We start from the raw sequence: 20,932 nt of genomic DNA, 5'->3' as shown, positions 1-20,932 counted from the left end.
TCCCCCCTCCCTCCATCCCTCCTCCCCATTTCCTGCTCCATCCCTCCCTACACCCTCCTCCCTAATCCCCCCTCCCTCCATCCCTCCTCCCCATTCCCTGCTCCATCCCTTGACAACGTATCTGTATCCCTCCCTAAAGGCCAGAGCTCGTAGTGTGACCTTGTCTTCTTCCATCAGGGAGGGCGTCCCGTCTTGAGAGTATAAAGAGCTGGGCCAGAGTCCAAAATGGCCCCCTATTCCCTATATCCCTCAAACTCAACTCTGGACCTCCAAGCCAGTTCCACTGCATTATTTCCATTGTTGCCCTCTAATCAGGGACTGATTTAGACCTGGGACAACAGGTGTGTGCAATTAATTATCAGGTAGAACAGAAAAGCAGCAGGCTCCAGACCTCGTAGGGTAAGAGTTTAGTACCCCTGCCCTATATAGTGCATAGGAATTTGGTCAAAAGTAGTGCACTATATAGGGAATAGGGTGCCATTTATTCTCTGTTTAACACCCCTTTAATGTCATCATGAAATATGAGGTCATTAGGAGATATTAAAACACTGCTGACAAACTCATTAACAGGAGACATTAAACGGGGCGGGGGTTGATTAATCCGCTTTAACGATTATTTTTAAGTGGTTCTGGTTTAAACTTAATACAGATTTACTGGGGATCTAACTGAAGACAAAACAGTAACACTGTGTGAAGGGTAGGGAGTCGAGAGGCCCTGAAGGGCAAGATAAAGTCGTTGGCGTTTGACCACAGCATGTGTCCTCTCTCCTTCAATCCCTTTTAGCTGAACTTCAAAGGCTCAAGGGGAACCAAAACGATTTCCAAACCATCCCAACACTCCTACATTTGGTTAGTGGTTCAGACTTTTGTGATGGAGATCATTAGAAATATACCTATTTTAAAGGTATTCAACAAAGGCTGCACACACACACACATGTTTTTTTGTAAGACATCTCTCAGACCTTCAAAGCGCAATCATCTGATCCAAACTATTTTGTTTTGACCCAATAATTTACTGTTTGACCCAATAATCTATCTGATTGGTTCCAAAAAAAAAAAACATTTTCTCGTCATGTTGTTTTGGACTACTGAAATATGATTGTGGCATATGAGGTCTGTGTGTTTATGTAGAAATGTCACCCTCTTGTGGAATGGAAAAATAACAACAATTTGGATGATCCGGAAATGATGTATCCATGACGTACATCCGTCATACCAACCAATCGGCGTGTACGTTTCCCACGTCTCCCTCCACAACCAGCTAGTTAGCTTTCTAGCTAAAGGATACGGAACCCGAAAACCAAGGCGAACAACGCATTTTCTTTCATTTGTTAACGTTTACTGATACAACAAACGCGATCAATAATCAGCGTTTGTTTACGGTTTGTAGCGCGCGTGAAAACGTACCTCTATATCGAGGGTAGCGTCGCATTACCTTGTATTTTTCACTGCGCCGGTTTTATGTGAGCACAAAGGCCCACACACAAGCCCGCTGTTTCCAAGCATGTATCCTTGGGGTACTAACTACGGCGGTGGCCATCAACCACCTTCGCAGCAGAACTTCGGCGCGCCGTCTCCTCAAGGCGAAGGCTTCGCAGGTGGATTCGGGAGTTATGGAGCCGCTACGCCCGCAGCGGCACCCGGTTCCACTTTCAACAGCCTGCGGGAGCAGCATCTCCAGCAGATGCAGCAGCTGCAACAGCTCCACCAAAAACAGCTCCAATCCGTGCTGCACCACGACAGGAACGTAGATGCAAACCCCTATGGCGGCGGTGGTACTGCGGCCGAATCGTGGCAAGGCAGTTCGGGATATGGGTATGGTTCAACGGGGACCGGTGCCCCTTCTCCTTATCAAGATGACCATCAGACCATGCAAGCCGGTCCGCCCGGACCACAGCAGCCGCCGCTACCGCCACAGTCCCCGCAGTCCAAGGAGGCCCAGCCTCCCCCACCAGATTCGTCCCTTCCGGTGCCCACTCAGAACAATGGTACTCCAGCGACTAAAGAGGTAAACAAGAAAGAATCTTTGGCCTCGAAAGACCAGGCACATTCCTCTGGGTCGGAGGAGGAAAAGCCCGATTTTACTTCAATGTCGCTGCAGGTAATATCTTGAATGTGTATTTCACATCGCTGCAGTAGGTCTCCTTTCCACGAAGGCATGCAAACGTACCCGTACTTCATCTCAGGAATGACGAGAATGTAACTTATATGATTTGTAATTGACTCATATTGCATCGGGAAGTCGTTGTTTCTGCGTGCTATTGTCATAGCCTGAACCCAGATTTGTTTATGTTGTATATAGCACAGCTCCTATGATTTATCAATGACCGTAGGAGTCTGCAAAACAGCACAAACAGATCTGGGACCATGCGAGTAGTGTTGTTAGTTTCTAAATGTATCGTGATCTTCTCATCACCCATCTTCTTGCATGAGATAAGCCTACTTATCATTCCCCCAATCATCTCAGAGCAGGGTTTTAACTATAACACAGTAGTAGCCATGTTTATATTCCATGATATTTACGACAAGCAGGAAGGGAAGGGGGCTGCACATCCTAACCAGCGTGTCTAATATTGTCATGTTGATATGATGCTTGTTGTTGTCATCCAGGAGCAGCAGCAGTATTGGTACAAGCAGCATCTCCAGAATCTGCAGAGGCTGAAAGCCGAGAAGGTCAAACAGGGTCAGGGTGATGGTCCAACGCCCCGGCCCCACTCGGCAGCCGCGCTTCCCCCTCCATCGGAACCCCTTAAGAGCGCCCCTCCACCACCCCCACCCAAAGAGGAGCCCCCGCCACCACCTCCACCTGAGGACAAAACGGTAAAGGAGAAACCTGACCGTTTCACATGTCTGAGATTCGAATTGTGCGTAAATATATTGGTCTGTGAGACATATCCCATTTATAACAGACGATGTGTTACCTGTAAAAAAAAAAAAACACAACAAAATGAATTAGTGGGATTTTTCTCTGTGTATGAAAGGGATACTGCTGACAATCGTCTCCCGAGAGTCTGATATGTTTTGAAATTCAATATCTTCAGAATGTAATCGGACTGTGTGGTAACGATTCAGTGATATGGTAGGTATTCACGTATCGGTTTACCAATGTCACAGGGGGAAAAAATACAAATAATTGAATGGTAATGTTATTTAAGCTTCCTCGCGCTACAGAAACAAAGAGAGAGGCTCTCGCCCCTGTGTGTCGTTCTGGTAGCGTGGACAAGGCTGAAGGTCTACGTAAACGTAGCGTGGACAAGGCTGAAGGACTCTACGTAAACGTAGCGTGGACAAGGCTGAAGGACTCTACGTAAACGTAGCGTGGACAAGGCTGAAGGACTCTACGTAAACGTAGCGTGGACAAGGCTGAAGGACTCTACGTAAACGTAGCGTGGACAAGGCTGAAGGACTCTACGTAAACGTAGCGTGGACAAGGCTGAAGGACTCTACATAAACGTAGCGTGGACAAGGCTGAAGGACTCTACGTAAACGTAGCGCCGAAGCTTCATCTTCGTAGCTCTCTGCGTAGTTCTACGTACTTTTGTGCAGATGAATATTTGGAACGGATCGTTTTATGATGATCCGTTGCTCTGTTTGCGTAGACTTTGTGGAGCCCTTAACTCCTCCAAGGTTTCCTTACTTAGTTTGTTTGGGTTAACTTTACTACAAGATACACTCCTCTCCACCTGCAGCCTGCACCCCCAGCCCAGGACCCAGCAGAGGCGGCCCGGCTGAAGCAGCTCCAGAGTGCAGCGGCCCAGTGGCAGCAGGCCCAGCAGCAGAGAGCGGGCTACCAGTACCAAGCCCTGATGCAGCACCATGCTCAGCTACAGGTCATCCTCAACCAGTACCAGCAGTGTATCCAACAACCTGCACAGCTAGAGGTAAGTAAGGATCTACACTGACACAATATTATTTCCATCCTTTCTAACTAGGCCTAGGACACTGTCTAACTAGGACACTGTCTAACTAGGACACTGTCTAACTAGGACACTGTCTAACTAGGACACTGTCTAACTAGGACACTGTCTAACTAGGACACTGTCTAACTAGGACACTGTCTAACTAGGACACTGTCTAACTAGGACACTGTCTAACTAGGACACTGTCTAACTAGGACACTGTCTAACTAGGACACTGTCTAACTAGGGACACTGTCTAACTAGGACACTGTCTAACTAGGACACTGTCTAACTAGGACACTGTCTAACTAGGACACTGTCTAACTAGGACACTGTCTAACTATGTCTAACTAGGACACTGTCTAACTATGTCTAACTAGGACACTGTCTAACTAGGACACTGTCTAACTAGGACACTGTCTAACTAGGACACTGTCTAACTAGGACACTGTCTAACTAGGACACTGTCTAACTAGGACACTGTCTAACTAGGACACTGTCTAACTAGGACACTGTCTAACTATGTCTAACTAGGACACTGTCTAACTAGGACACTGTCTAACTATGTCTAACTAGGACACTGTCTAACTATGTCTAACTAGGACACTGTCTAACTAGGACACTGTCTAACTAGGACACTGTCTAACTAGGACACTGTCTAACTAGGACACTGTCTAACTAGGACACTGTCTAACTAGGACACTGTCTAACTAGGACACTGTCTAACTAGGACACTGTCTAACTAGGACACTGTCTAACTAGGACACTGTCTAACTATGTCTAACTAGGACACTGTCTAACTAGGACACTGTCTAACTAGGACACTGTCTAACTAGGACACTGTCTAACTATGTCTAACTAGGACACTGTCTAACTATGTCTAACTAGGACACTGTCTAACTAGGACACTGTCTAACTATGTCTAACTAGGACACTGTCTAACTAGGACACTGTCTAACTATGTCTAACTAGGACACTGTCTAACTAGGACACTGTCTAACTAGGACACTGTCTAACTAGGACACTGTCTAACTAGGACACTGTCTAACTAGGACACTGTCTAACTAGGACACTGTCTAACTAGGACACTGTCTAACTAGGACACTGTCTAACTAGGACACTGTCTAACTAGGACACTGTCTAACTAGGACACTGTCTAACTATGTCTAACTAGGACACTGTCTAACTAGGACACTGTCTAACTAGGACACTGTCTAACTATGTCTAACTAGGACACTGTCTAACTAGGACACTGTCTAACTAGGACACTGTCTAACTAGGACACTGTCTAACTAGGACACTGTCTAACTAGGACACTAACTAGGACACTAACTAGGACACTAACTAGGACACTGTCTAACTATGTCTAACTAGGACACTGTCTAACTAGGACACTGTCTAACTATGTCTAACTAGGACACTGTCTAACTATGTCTAACTAGGACACTGTCTAACTATGTCTAACTAGGACACTGTCTAACTATGTCTAACTAGGACACTGTCTAACTAGGACACTGTCTAACTAGGACACTGTCTAACTAGGACACTGTCTAACTAGGACACTGTCTAACTAGGACACTGTCTAACTAGGACACTGTCTAACTAGGACACTGTCTAACTAGGACACTGTCTAACTAGGACACTGTCTAACTAGGACACTGTCTAACTAGGACACTGTCTAACTAGGACACTGTCTAACTAGGACACTGTCTAACTAGGACACTGTCTAACTAGGACACTGTCTAACTATGTCTAACTAGGACACTGTCTAACTATGTCTAACTAGGACACTGTCTAACTAGGACACTGTCTAACTAGGACACTGTCTAACTAGGACACTGTCTAACTAGGACACTGTCTAACTAGGACACTGTCTAACTAGGACACTGTCTAACTAGGACACTGTCTAACTATGTCTAACTAGGACACTGTCTTAACTAGGACACTGTCTAACTATGTCTAACTAGGACACTGTCTAACTAGGACACTGTCTAACTATGTCTATGTCTAACTAGGACACTGTCTAACTATGTCTAACTAGGACACTGTCTAACTAGGACACTGTCTAACTATGTCTATGTCTAACTAGGCCTAGGACACTGTCTAACTAGGACTATGTCTAACTGTCTAACTAGGACTATGTCTAACTGTCTAACTAGGACTAAATATGACTAACTAGGTCTTACTGGACCTAGGACTACTACTGAATCTAACAGCTGTATACAAGGTTGTGGTCTGTTCAGCTAGTGTGATGCTAATAGCAGTCGACTTTATTTGCACAGCGTCTTGCATTGATAAAATAAAATAACATTTTGGAGTGAGCATAGAAAGCACACTCTTTGCTCCTGTCAAAGTGTGTGTTGTCTCTTTGCTGTCAGGGCATTTTGTAGTTTCATTTTGAAAAACGAAGCCTGTTCTATTCTCCTCAATGTCCTCCTCCGTAGACGATGCCATGGACACTCAGTTTAAATTTCCACTTTTTTAAACATTTATTTTTGTCCAATACCAGTTTTTCTTGTTCCCGCCTGTGTAGACGATGTCTATGGCCATGCAGCTGAGTCACTATGAGAAGCAGCAGCAGCAGTTTGGCCCGGTGTTTGGAGACTGGGGCCGCACCTTCAGCCAGTGGCAAGAGCAGTTCCAGTCCTACCCACATAAAGACCAGCTACAGGACTACGAGTTACAGTGGAAGCAGTGGCAGGAACAGATGAACTCCACCTCAGCACACCTACAGGTACAACCAGACAAACTCCACCTCAGCACACATACAGGTACAACCTGACAAACTCCACCTCAGCACACATACAGGTACAGGTACAACCAGACAAACTCCACCTCAGCACACCTACAGGTACAACCAGACAAACTCCACCTCAGCACACCTACAGGTACAACCAGACAAACTCCACCTCGGCACACCTACAGGTACAACCAGACAAACTCCACCTCGGCACACCTACAGGTACAGTACAACCAGACAAACTCCACCTCAGCACACCTACAGGTACAACCTGACAAACTCCACCCCAGCACACCTACAGGTACAACCAGACAAACTCCACCTCAGCACACCTACAGGTACAACCAGACAAACTCCACCTCAGCACACCTACAGGTACAACCAGACAAACTCCACCTCAGCACACCTACAGGTACAGTACAACCAGACAAACTCCACCTCAGCACACCTACAGGTACAACCAGACAAACTCCACCTCAGCACACCTACAGGTACAACCAGACAAACTCCACCTCAGCACACCTACAGGTACAGTACAACCAGACAAACTCCACCTCAGCACACCTACAGGTACAGTACAACCAGACAAACTCCACCTCAGCACACCTACAGGTACAACCAGACAAACTCCACCTCAGCACACCTACAGGTACAACCAGACAAACTCCACCTCAGCACACCTACAGGTACAACCAGACAAACTCCACCTCAGCACACCTACAGGTACAGTACAACCAGACAAACTCCACCTCAGCACACCTACAGGTACAACCAGACAAACTCCACCTCAGCACACCTACAGGTACAGTACAACCAGACAAACTCCACCTCAGCACACCTACAGGTACAACCAGACAAACTCCACCTCAGCACACCTACAGGTACAGTACAACCAGACAAACTCCACCTCAGCACACCTACAGGTACAACCAGACAAACTCCACCTCAGCACACCTACAGGTACAGTACAACCAGACAAACTCCACCTCAGCACACCTACAGGTACAACCAGACAAACTCCACCTCAGCACACCTACAGGTACAACCAGACAAACTCCACCTCAGCACACCTACAGGTACAACCAGACAAACTCCACCTCAGCACACCTACAGGTACAACCAGACAAACTCCACCTCAGCACACCTACAGGTACAACCAGACAAACTCCACCTCAGCACACCTACAGGTACAACCAGACAAACTCCACCTCAGCACACCTACAGGTACAGTACAACCTGAAGAGGAGGGGCCCTCCCCCTCTGGAGTCTATTCAGTAGGATATAATGTTACAGGACTTTTTATTATTTTTTTTTTAGATATGATCGTCTGTCGCATACAATGAGGGACTAGATTCAGCTGTAGTCGTTGCGTTTCTATCTGCAGAGTTCCCGAAGTGTTTTACGTTACTGAGTAAACCTCCAGGGCAGCTTCATGTAAAGGCGCTGCTGATGTGGAAAAAGGGGTCGTCATATATTTGATTGATTCGTTGCAGGAGAGGGTCACCACCCTGCGAGCCACGCAGCAACAGTACGGAGGCGGCGGCGGTGGACAGTACGGCGCTGATCAATACGGTAGTAGTGACCGGTATGGTACTGGAGCGTACGGGGACCAGTACAACCAATATGGTCAGTACACACAATCTGGACCGGACTCGCAGATTCAACAAGGTCACATGGTGAGCCCGTCCGTGCCGTCCCAGCCAGGTAGCCAGCCCTCGACCACCTCTGGATCCATGTTGCAGGGCCCTCGACCAGGGCAGCAAGGCCCCTCAAACGCCCAACGCATGGGAACCCCCACAGGAGAACCACACCAAGGGCCTCAGGCAGAGCAGTACAACCTGTCTGGACCTCCAGGGAGAGGGGCGGTCCCAGGAGGGAGAGGGGCGGTCCCAGGAGGGAGAGGGGCGGTCCCAGGAGGGAGAGGGGCGGGCCCAGGAGGGAGAGGGGCGGGCCCAGGAGGGAGAGGTGTGGCCAGATCACCAGTTCCACCACCAGGACAGCCTCCACACTACCAAAGCCCCAGAGGACCAAGGTAACCTGTGTACTCATGGCATAATGATATTGAAACGGTGTGATTGTGTTTCACATGGGGGCTAACCTCTTGACCAGAGAGATGATGTTTGTACCTGAACATGACAATCTGGAGGTTAAATTAATAAATGAAAATAATTGTGGCTTTGGACAATAGTTATTAAAAAACAAAACACAAAATGTTGCAATTTCCAAAAACAGGCTGTTGACAGACATGTGATTTTTCTTTTCAAGGTTTGATGGTCCGAGAGGGAACGGCCCGCTGTTTGACCAGCAGCAGAGGTTTAATGCTCCACCAGGCCCCAGGTTCAACGAGCAGCGCCAGAGGTTTGACCAGCCTGGCCCCAGAGGACCAGGGCCTCGCTTTGGGCAGCAGGGGTCCCGGTTCGACCAGCCCCCCCCGAGACAAAACAACCCCCCTGGCTGCTTTGGAAGACCACCTGGTCCCCCAGTTCCCCATATAGGCCCACAGCCTAAACCAGACACTAGTAAAGACACACAACCACCACAGGGTAAGACTGAGACGCCAGCGGTCTCCAAGCCTCCTGGTAATAAACTTACCGAGCCAGCGAAACCAGGAGCAGAACCGAAGGATATGTCAGAGGACATGGTGGACTCACTGGATGGCTTCTTCGTCCAAAATGACCCCATCCCTCAGACGAAGGCAGAAGCTGACGCTGCTGCTGCTGCTGCTGCTGCTGCTGCTAGTAAGGGATCCACTGTCAACATGGAGAAGGTGAGCCCTACTGGTCCTGCCGGTACCAAGCCCCAAGTGTCCACCGACGCCTCTGTGTCCCCGAAAACCGCTTCCCCCGCTAAGACCGCTTTCAAACCAGGTGGACCGGATGGGCCATTGAAGAATGTCAATAACAACAACAGGCCTCAGGGACCACCGGGGTCGAAGCCTCACGGACCGGAGCCTTCGAAGACAGCCTCAATGATCAACCAACCTCCTGGTCCTCCGGGGCCCATGGGACGTGGCCAGCCGCTAGGGCCTGTCCGAGGAAGAGGGGAGGCGGATGGAGGGATGAGGGGAGGTAGAGGACGAGGGGAGATGGATGGAGGGATGAGGGGATGTAGAGGACGAGGGGAGATGGATGGAGGGATGAGGGGAGGTAGAGGACGAGGGGAGGCGGATGGAGGGATGAGGGGAGGTAGAGGACGAGGGGAGATGGATGGAGGGATGAGGGGAGGTAGAGGACGAGGGGAGATGGATGGAGGGATGAGGGGAGGTAGAGGACGAGGGGAGTTTGATGGAGGGATGAGGGGAGGTAGAGGACGAGGGGAGGCGGATGGAGGGATGAGGGGGGGTAGAGGACGAGGGGAGTTTGATGGAGGGATGAGGGGAGGTAGAGGACGAGGGGAGTTGGATGGAGGAATGAGGGGGCGAGGTGGAAGGGGTGGTCTGAGGGGACGTGGAGGACAACAGCCCGGTATCCCAGACTTCAGTCCCAACACTGTCCCCCTGGGAGGTGGGAGGACGGAGGACGACATGGAGGGGGTTCCTTACGACTACAGACCTACACATGAAGAGATGAGATCACAACATGGAGGACCAGAGGAGGACTGGCAGCAGGACCCTTCACTGGAGAAACCTGGAGGTCCTCCTCTGCCTGAAGAGGAGATGTGGGTCCCTGAAGAGCACTACTACTCTCCAGAGGACTACTACGAAGACCCAGGGAGGGGAGGTCCCCCTATGGGGAGAGGAGAGCCTCTAGACGGGCACCACTGGGAGGAAGCAGAGCCCCCACCTCCAGAGTACTGGGGAGAGGAAGGAGATCCCTACTGGATGGACCGGAGGCCCCCTCATGGCATGAGAGGAGGCCCCCGAGCCCCCTTCCATCCTGGGCGTAGTCGCCCTCCACGCGGACGACCCGGCTTCATGCACCAGGGGGGTCCCAGACGCCCCCTTCCTCCTCCTCGCGGAGCCATGGACACCCATGACCCTCTAGGATCCCCCATGGGGCCTCACGATGACATGGACCCTCTGGGACCCCCGCTGCATCGAGACTACAACCCCAGAGGGCCGCCCATGCACCACGATATGATGGAGCGAGACATGAGGGGGCGACCTCCTCCACCTAGAGAGATGATGGACAGAGATCTGATGGGACCTGGTGATCATCCTCCATATCACGACACGGATAGGGACCTTGGCTGGCCCCCGGGCCCAGGACGACCCCCCAACCACGGCAGAGTCGGGCCAAGAGGTCCGCCTCCCCTTGAGATGATGATGGAGCGAGGGGGGATGAGGAGGCGTCCGATGGGCCCTCGGGGAGCCCCGATGGGCAGGGCCCGGGGCATGATGCAGCAGCCACACGAGGAGATGGAGGGGTACCCCCATGATGGGTACGGGGAGGAGTTTGGTGGTCCTGATGATGACAGGTATGGAAGGCCGCTGCCACTGCGTGACTGGCCGAAGCGCCCGCCACATGATTATGACCGCGAGGAGGAGTATTATCCCCATGAGCCTCCTCGTGGTGGGGAGTGGGACAGGGAGAGAGGAGGACCACTACCAGAGAGAGACTATCCTCCCTACCCTCCCCCAGACCGCTTCAGAGAGGACGAGTGGACTGATGAGAGGGACCAAGACCGTCCTCCATATGCCTACGAGGGAGACAGAGACCGTCCTCCATACGCCTATGAGGGAGAAGAGCACGGAAGAGGAGGCAAGCTACAAAGTCGCGACTACCCGGACGACCCTCCTTACAGGCACAATGAATCCCCCTACTTGCCACCTCCAGAGTGGGAGAGATCAAGACCGCCCCTTCCGGAGAGAAACTACCCCTCGGATTTTGAGGAGCATAGGCCCAACTACGACGGACGAGCCGAGCCACCTAGATCAGATCTAGGTATCCCTCCACCCACCCCTTCCCAGGCCCTTGCTCCTCCCACTACTGGACCAGACAGTTCTCAGGAACCAGCCTCACAGGGAACTGGACCGGGCATACTGGCTCTGTCACAACGACAACATGAGATCATCCTAAAAGCTGCCCATGAGCTGAAGCTTATCAGGTAAATTATAGAGATATCAGGATTGGGTTCAATTCCAATTCTCTTCAATTCTCGCTTTTCAACGAGGAAAATGTGGAATTGCAATTTGGTTTACTTTTGTAATTGCCTGGAATTGAAATGGAATTGACCCCAACCCTAAGAGATGTGTATGTAAGATAGAAACTGTCTTGGTGAAACCTTGTCATTTTTTAATGACCACAATATATATCAAACTATATATCAATATATATCATGCTATACATTACATTTGGAAAGTATTCAGACCCCTTGACTTTTCCCACATTTTGTTACGTTACAGCCTTAATCTAAAATGGATGAAAAAAATATAATTTTTGAAATCTCATCAATCTATACACAATACCCCATAATGACAAAGCAAAAACTATTTAAGATATTTTTGCAAATGTATAAAAAAAATCGCCTGAAATACCACATTTACAATAAGTATTCAGACCCTTTACTCTGTACTTTGTTGATGCACTTTTGGCAGAAATTACAGCCTTGAGTTTTCTTGGGTATGACGCTACAAGCTTGGTACACCTGTATTTGGGGAGTGTCTCCCATTCTTCCCTGCAGATCCTCTCCAACTATGTCAGGTTGGATGGGGAGCGTCGCTGCACAGATATTTTCAGGTCTCCAGAGATGTTCGATCAGGTTCAAGTCCAGACTCTGGCTGGGCCACTCAGACTTGTCCTGAAGCCACTCCTGCATTGTCTTGGCTGTGTGCTTAGGGTCGTTGTCCTGTTGGAAGGTGAACCTTCACCCCAGTCTGAGGTCCTGAGTGCTCTGGAGCAGGTTTTCATCAAGGATCTCTTTACTTTAGCTCTGTTCATCTTACCCTCAATCCTGACTAGTCTCCCAGTTCCTGCCGCTGAAAAACATCCCAATAGCATAATACTGCCACCACCATGCTTCACCGTAGGGATGGTGCCAGGCTTCCTCCAGACGTGACGCTTGGCATTCAGGCCAAAGAGTTCAATCTTGGTTTCATCTGACCAGAGAGTCTTGTTTCTCATGGTCTGTGAGTCCTTTAGGTGCCTTTTGGCAAACTCCAAGCGGGCTGTTATGGGCCTTTTGCTGAGGAGTGGCTTCTGTCTGGCCACTCTACCATAAATGCCTGATTGGTGGAGTGCTGCAGAGATGGTTGTCCTTCTGGAAGGTTCTCCTGGTCACCTCCCTGACCAAGGCCCTTCTCTTCTGCTCAGTTTGGTCGGGCGGCCAGCTCTAGGAAGAGTCTTGGTGGTTCCAAACTTCTTCCATTTAAGAATGATGGAAGCCACTGTGTTCTTAGGAAACTTCAATGCTGCAGAAATGTTTTGGTACCCTTCCCCAGATCTGTGCCTTGACACAATCCTGTCTCGGAGCTCTACGGACAATTCCTTCGACATCATGGCTTTGTTTTTGCTCTGACATGTACTGTCAACTGTGGGACCTTATATAGACAGGTGTGTGCCTTTCCAAATCATGTCCAATCCAATTGAATTTACCACAAGTGGACACCAATCAAGTTGTAGAAACATCTCAAGGATGATCAACGGAAACAGGATGCACTCGAGCTCAATATTAAGTCTCATTGTGATGTCATTATGGTGTATTGTGATGTCATTATGGTGTATTGTGATGTCATTATGGAAGCAATGGAAGCGGTAATGTACCAGCTCAATTTCAATTCTCATAGCAAAGGGTCTGAATACATAAGGAAGGAGGTTTTCCATTTGGTGCAAAGTACTTAAGTAAAAGTACTTGAAAGTTCATCTTAAGTAGTTTTCTTGGGTATCTGTATTTTACTATTAATATTTTGTAAAACTTTTACTTCACTACATTCCTAAAGAAAATAATGTACTTATTACTCCATACATTTTCCCTGTCACCCAACTCGTTACATTTTGAAGGCTTAGCAGGGCAGGAAAAATGTCTAATTCACCCACTTATCAAGAGAACCCTGGTCATCCCTACTGCCTCTGATCTGGCAGACTCACACAACACATGCTCCATTTGTAAATGATCTTTGACAGTTGGAGCGTGCCCCTGGCTATCCGTAAATACATTTTTTTTTAAAGCTAGAAAATGTAGTGGTCTGGTTTGCTTTAATATAAGGAATTTGAAATGATTTATACTTGTACTTTTGATACTTAAGTACATTTTATCAATTATATTTTCTTTTGACACTTAATTATATTTAAAACCAAATACTTTTAGACTTTTACTTAAGTAGTATTTTACTGGGTGACTTTCACTTTTACTTGAGTCATTTCCTATGAAAGAATCTTTACTTTTACTCAAGTATGACATTTGGGTACTTTTTCTACCACTGGGTATTTCAACAACACAAAAAATCACAATCAATATGGGGTATTGTGATGTCATTATGGGGTATTGTGATGTCATTATGGGGTATTGTGATGTCATTATGGGGTATTGTGATGTCATTATGGGGTATTGTGATGTCATTATGGGGTATTGTGATGTCATTATGGGGTATTGTGTGTAGATTGATGAGGGGGGAAAACAATCGAAACCATTTTAGTCCAGAGGTCTGAATATTTTTGGTTTTTCTTTATTTGTACTATGTTCTACATTGTAGAAAAATAGTGAAGACATCAAAACCATGAAATAACACATATGGAATCATGTAACCAAACAAAAGTGTTAAACAAATCCAAAATATATTTTATATTTGAGGTTCTCAGAAGTAGCCACCCTTTGCCTTGATGAAAACTGTGCACATAGTCTTCACTATTATTCACATGAATGAGTAGGTGTGTCCAAATTTGACTGGCATTGTATATATTTTTTGAAATGCCATTTTTCACATCTTTTTTTTTTGTGAGAGACCTCTGTATGTAGCCTGAGTACCTGTCTGATTGTTCTATCATTCTACTCATTGCCACCCTTTTGTGATACCATTTTTGGAGTACACGGAGAGGAATGTTGGCACAAAATAGGTTCGGGATTCCAGGCTACTCTGTACATGCATATTAGCAAATGAATCACACAGCACTTTAAATACAATGTAGGTCTGTTTCTCTGGTACTGAACAGAGAAATGCAGGAGAATTTCACCGAGGGAGAGGCCCTATCCATCACGTCTGACCCGAAGACGGAGCTCCCTGCTGGGCTACTGGGGCTGGAGATCCCCCCTGAGGTCCGGAGTGCCCTGCAGGTAAACAACCACATCCTGTTGATATAAAATATGACTAAATCAAATGTATATATTTTACATAAAATATAGAATGTAACTGTTTGGCATTTACATATAGAATTTAGCTGCAGGTAAATCTATAGGCATCTGTTTGACATAGTACAGTTTTGTGTATTTTCTTTCAAGCTGTTTATTCAAGTAATTATATATATATATATATATATATAATATATGTGTGTGTGTGTGTATATATGTATGTGTATTTGTATATAGGGTTGCAAAATCCTGGGAACTTTGAATAAATTGCCTGGTTTTCCAGAAATCCTGGTTTAGAGGGTTCCAGGTCTGCTGCTTGTTATGGTTATAATGTTGGTTATAAACCAGGGAATTTATGGTTATAATGTTGGTTATAAACCTGGTTATAATGTTGGTTATAAACCTGGTTATAATGTTGGTTATAATGTTGGTTATAAACCTGGTTATAATGTTGGTTATAAACCTGGTTATAATGTTGGTTATAAACCTGGTTATAATGTTGGTTATAAACCTGGTTATAAACCTGGTTATAAACCTGGTTATAAACCTGGTTATAATGTTGGTTATAATGTTGGTTATAATGTTGGTTATAATGTTGGTTATAATGTTGGTTATAATGTTGGTTATAATGTTGGTTATAATGTTGGTTATAATGTTGGTTATAAACCTGTTTATAATGTTGGTTATAATAGTTGGTTATAATGTTGGTTATAATAGTTGGTTATAATGTTGGTTATAATGTTGGTTATAATGTTGGTTATAATGTTGGTTATAATGTTGGTTATAATGTTGGTTATAATGTTGGTTATAATAGTTGGTTATAATGTTGGTTGTAACGTTGGTTATAATAGTTGGTTATAATAGTTGGTTATAATGTTGGTTATAATGTGTGGTTATAATGTGTGGTTATAATGTTGGTTATAATGTTGGTTATAATGTGTGGTTATAATGTTGGTTATAATGTTGGTTATAATGTTGGTTATAATGTTGGTTGTAACCTGGTTATAATGTTGGTTATAATGTTGGTTATAATAGTTGGTTATAATGTTGGTTATAATGTTGGTTATAATAGTTGGTTATAATAGTTGGTTATAATAGTTGGTTATAATGTTGGTTATAATGTTGGTTATAATAGTTGGTTATAATGTTGGTTATAATAGTTGGTTATAATGTTGGTTATAATGTTGGTTATAATGTTGGTTATAATGTTGGTTATAATGTTGGTTATAATGTTGGTTATAATGTTGGTTATAATGTTGGTTATAATGTTGGTTATAATGTTGGTTATAATGTTGGTTATAATAGTTGGTTATAATAGTTGGTTATAATAGTTGGTTATAATGTTGGTTATAATAGGTGGTTATAATAGGTGGTTATAATAGGTGGTTATAATAGGTGGTTATAATGGTGGTTATAATGGTTGGTTATAGACCTGGTTATAATATAATAGTTGGTTATAGACCTGGTTATAATGTTGTTCAACCTGGTGGTAATATGGATATAAACCTGGTTATAGTCCAACAATATATTTGAAGAAGACCACTTTAATTATTGTCCGTTGTCATTTCCAGGTCACATACATATTTATAACTCTTCTTATTTTATTTCTAGTTTCAAATGATAGATATTGACCCATTTCTAAAGGTGTTAACCCACATGCTCTGTAAATGAGAGATATTTACCCATTTCTAAAGGTGTTAACCCACATGCTCTGTAAATAAGAAATAGTTACCCATTTCTAAAGGTGTTAACCCACATGCTCTGTAAATAAGATATTTACCCATGTTTTTTAAAGGTGTTAACCCACATGCTCTGTAAATTAGAGATATTTACCCATGTTTTTTAAAGGTGTTAACCCACATGCTCTGTAAATTAGAGATATTTACCCATGTTTTTTAAAGGTGTTAACCCACATCACTGTTTCTCCACCCCAGGCGACCAATCTCATTTCTAACTCAACTGCTGCAAAAACAGTGATGTGGGGAGACACTCAAGATACTGGGTACATGTCCTCCGTACCTCCAGTCCCCAACGCACCAGTCATCCCGAAGACTGTCGACTATGGACATGGACATGGTAGGGAAAGTAACATGGTAATAGGAAGCAGTGTTGGGGTCAGTTCCTGTTCCAATTCCATTCAATTCAGAAAGTGTTCTAAATTCCTGTTCCAATTCCATTCAATTCAGAAAGTGTTCTAAATTCCTGTTCCAATTCCATTCAATTCAGAAAGTGTTCTAAATTTCTGTTCCAATTCCATTCAATTCAGAAAAATATTCTAAATTCCTGTTCCAATTCCATCCAATTCAGAAAGTATTCTAAATTCCTGTTCCAATTCCATACAATTCAGAAAGTATTCTAAATTCCTGTTCCAATTCCAAATGGCCCTTATTGAAAAGCATTAAAGAGAATTGGATGCGTGAATGCGTATTGGAATTTGTTTTAGGAAATCTGTACTTCTTTTAATTGACTGATGTTAAAAATGGAATAGCTTCTGTAAAAATATATAAATGGTAACTAAAGGTAACTAAAGGATGCTCATTGGAAACACACAAGCCACACGGTTATCTCTATCTTTAAAACCTATAGACCTGAAACTGCTTCCGAAACACGCCGTTGCCTCGTTTATTTTTCTATTATACAAATCAAATCAAATTGTATTTGTCACATACACATGGTTAGCAGATGTTAATGTTATACATACACATGGTGAGCAGATGTTAATGTTATGGTCGCATACACATGGTTAACAGATGTTAATGTTATACCTCATGGTCACATACACATGGTTAACAGATGTTAATGTTATACCTCATGGTCACATACACATGGTTAGCAGATGTTAATGTTATGGTCACATACACATGGTTAGCAGATGTTAATGTTATACCTCATGGTCACATACACATGGTTAGCAGATGTTAATGCAGCGAAATGCTTGTGCTTCTAGTTCCGACAATGCAGTAATATCTAACAAGTGATCTAACAATTTCACAACAACTACCTTATACACACACCTTTATTTAACTAGGCATGTAAGTTAAGAACAAATTCTTATTTTCAATGACGGCCTAGGGAACAGTGGGTTAACTGCCTTGTTCAGGGGCAGAAAGACAGATTTTTACAGATTGTCAGCTCGGGGATTCGATCTTGCAACCTTTCGGTTACTAGTCCAACGCTCTAACCACTAGACTACCTGCCGCTCCAGGTACTTGTAGTGTGTGTGTGTGTGTGTGTGTGTGTGTGTGTGTGTGTGTGTGTGTGTGTGTGTGTGTGTGTGTGTGTGTGTGTGTGTGTGTGTGTGTGTGTGTGTGTGTGTGTGTGTGTGTGTGTGCGTGTGTTTTCCCTCCCCAAGACATTGACCCCCACATTTCCATGTTGCTATCCAGACCTGGGTGCTGCCACGGTGGAGCGAATCTCTTACGGTGAGAGGATTGTGTTGAGGCCTGATCCCTTACCCGACAGGGAGAGGAGCTATGAAAAAGGTGACTTGTTTATTTTTTGCATGGTGATTGTTTTTGAAAGCTACTAACAGTGGTTTTGCAGGTAGCAGCTAATTCTGTATGTCGCTTTGGGTAAAAGTGACTGCTTAAATGGCATCAACGATAACCTCCTTTCCCCCTATAGAACTACTGGGCCCCCTGAGAGACCCCTACCACAGAGACCTGTACTACGACAGACGACCGGTGAGCCCCTACATGGAGCGCAGGGAGTACAGCAGGGAGAGGGAGATGTACAGAGAGAAAGCTCCCATGGACTTTGAAAGAGAACGATACGAGAGGGAGCGCTATCCGCCTCGAGATGACAGGTATACCTGGTTACATTTAGTGGAGATTAAACTCGATTATTGAATAATACATGATATTGCTATGGGTATAACAACGCCTGTGTGTGTGTGTGTGTGTGTGTGTGTGTGTGTGTGTGTGTGTGTGTGTGTGTGTGTGTGTGTGTGTGTGTGTGTGTGTGTGTGTGTGTGTGTGTGTGTGTGTGTGTGTGTGTGTGTGTGTGTGTGTGTGTGTGTGTGTGTGTGATAACTACAGGCTCCACTAATGAATTTGTCTTCTGTTCTTGTTAATGCAACTGTGTGACAGTCCTATGTAGAACTACCAACAGGCAGTACAGAACTGTGTGACAGTCCTATGTAGAACTACCAACAGGCAGTACAGAACTGTGTGACAGTGCTATGTAGAACTACCAAGAGGCAGCACAGAACTGTGTGACAGTGCTATGTAGAACTACCAAGAGGCAGTACAGAACTGTGTGACAGTGCTATGTAGAACTACCAAGAGGCAGTACATGTGTAACATTTTGTTTTTGTGTTCTGTTCTTGCTGCTTCAAGCAAACACTCCATGGATGTTGATGACAGGTATTATACCACACTGTCACTGTGACTAGTCCAGCTGGTATTATACCACACTGTCACTGTGACTAGTCCAGCTGGTATTATACCACACTGTCACTGTGACTAGTCCAGCTGGTATTATACCACACTGTGACTAGTCCAGCTGGTATTATACCACACTGTGACTAGTCCAGCTGGTATTATACCACACTGGTATTATATCACACTGTGACTAGTCCAGCTGGTATTATACCACACTGTCACTGTGACTAGTCCAGCTGGTATTATACCACACTGTGACTAGTCCAGCTGGTATTATACCACACTGTGACTAGTCCAGCTGGTATTATACCACACTGTGACTAGTCCAGCTGGTATTATACCACACTGTGACTAGTCCAGCTGGTATTATACCACACTGTGACTAGTCCAGCTGGTATTATATCACACTGTGACTAGTCCAGCTGGTATTATAGCACACTGTATTATATCACACTGTGACTAGTCCAGCTGGTATTATATCACACTGTGACTGTGACTAGTCCAGCTGGTATTATACCACACTGTGACTAGTCCAGCTGGTATTATATCACACTGTGACTAGTCCAGCTGGTATTATATCACACTGTGACTAGTCCAGCTGGTATTATATCACACTGTGACTAGTCCAGCTGGTATTATACCACACTAGTCCACTAGTCGCTGGTATTATACCACACTGTGACTAGTCCAGCTGGTATTATATCACACTGTGACTAGTCCAGCTGGTATTATATCACACTGTGACTAGTCCAGCTGGTATTATACCACACTGTGACTGTGACTAGTCCAGCTGGTATTATACCACACTGTGACTAGTCCAGCTGGTATTATACCACACTGACTAGTCCAGCTGGTATTATATCACACTGTGACTAGTCCAGCTGGTATTATACCACACTGTGACTAGTCCAGCTGGTATTATACCACACTGTGACTAGTCCAGCTGGTATTATACCACACTGTGACTAGTCCAGCTGGTATTATACCACACTGTGACTAGTCCAGCTGGTATTATACCACACTGTCACTGTCACTAGTCCAGCTGGTATTATATCACACTGTGACTGTCACTAGTCCAGCTGGTATTATACCACACTGTCACTGTCACTGTGACTAGTCCAGCTGGTATTATACCACACTGTGACTAGTCCAGCTGGTATTATATCACACTGTGACTAGTCCAGCTGGTATTATACCACACTGTGACTAATCCAGCTGGTATTATACCACACTGTGACTAGTCCAGCTGGTATTATATCACACTGTGACTAGTCCAGCTGGTATTATATCACACTGTGACTAGTCCAGCTGGTATTATATCACACTGTGACTAGTCCAGCTGGTATTATACCACACTGTGACTAGTCCAGCTGGTATTATATCACACTGTGACTAGTCCAGCTGGTATTATACCACACTGTGACTAGTCCAGCTGGTATTATATCACACTGTGTGACTGTGACTAGTCCAGCTGGTATTATATCACACTGTGACTGTGACTAGTCCAGCTGGTATTATATCACACTGTGACTAGTCCAGCTGGTATTATATCACACTGTGACTGTGACTAGTCCAGCTGGTATTATACCACACTGTGACTAGTCCAGCTGGTATTATATCACACTGTGTGACTGTGACTAGTCCAGCTGGTATTATACCACACTGTGACTAGTCCAGCTGGTATTATA

The 20,932-nt window shown here is 45.3% G+C and overlaps 1 protein-coding gene across 1 annotated transcript in view; it reads left to right on the top strand.

Annotated features, from left to right (window-relative positions):
* Positions 1-1,232: 1,232 nt before the first annotated feature.
* ylpm1 (YLP motif containing 1) overlaps positions 1,233-20,932 on the top strand; it is a 56,295-nt gene continuing 36,595 nt past the window's right edge. Inside the window, exons 1-12 of the mRNA XM_046299208.1 lie at positions 1,233-2,101; positions 2,611-2,820; positions 3,690-3,881; positions 6,433-6,633; positions 8,133-8,671; positions 8,905-9,785; positions 9,942-11,685; positions 14,703-14,847; positions 16,797-16,938; positions 18,249-18,344; positions 18,487-18,667; positions 19,200-19,226. Coding sequence (XP_046155164.1) covers positions 1,505-2,101; positions 2,611-2,820; positions 3,690-3,881; positions 6,433-6,633; positions 8,133-8,671; positions 8,905-9,785; positions 9,942-11,685; positions 14,703-14,847; positions 16,797-16,938; positions 18,249-18,344; positions 18,487-18,667; positions 19,200-19,226 — 4,955 coding nt within the window. The 5' untranslated portion in view covers positions 1,233-1,504. The remainder of the gene's footprint in view (positions 2,102-2,610; positions 2,821-3,689; positions 3,882-6,432; positions 6,634-8,132; positions 8,672-8,904; positions 9,786-9,941; positions 11,686-14,702; positions 14,848-16,796; positions 16,939-18,248; positions 18,345-18,486; positions 18,668-19,199; positions 19,227-20,932) is intronic.

This window comes from Oncorhynchus gorbuscha, linkage group LG14, assembly GCF_021184085.1.
Source record: "Oncorhynchus gorbuscha isolate QuinsamMale2020 ecotype Even-year linkage group LG14, OgorEven_v1.0, whole genome shotgun sequence".
Lineage (NCBI taxonomy): Eukaryota > Metazoa > Chordata > Actinopteri > Salmoniformes > Salmonidae > Oncorhynchus > Oncorhynchus gorbuscha.
This window is presented reverse-complemented; position numbering and strand designations above follow the sequence as displayed.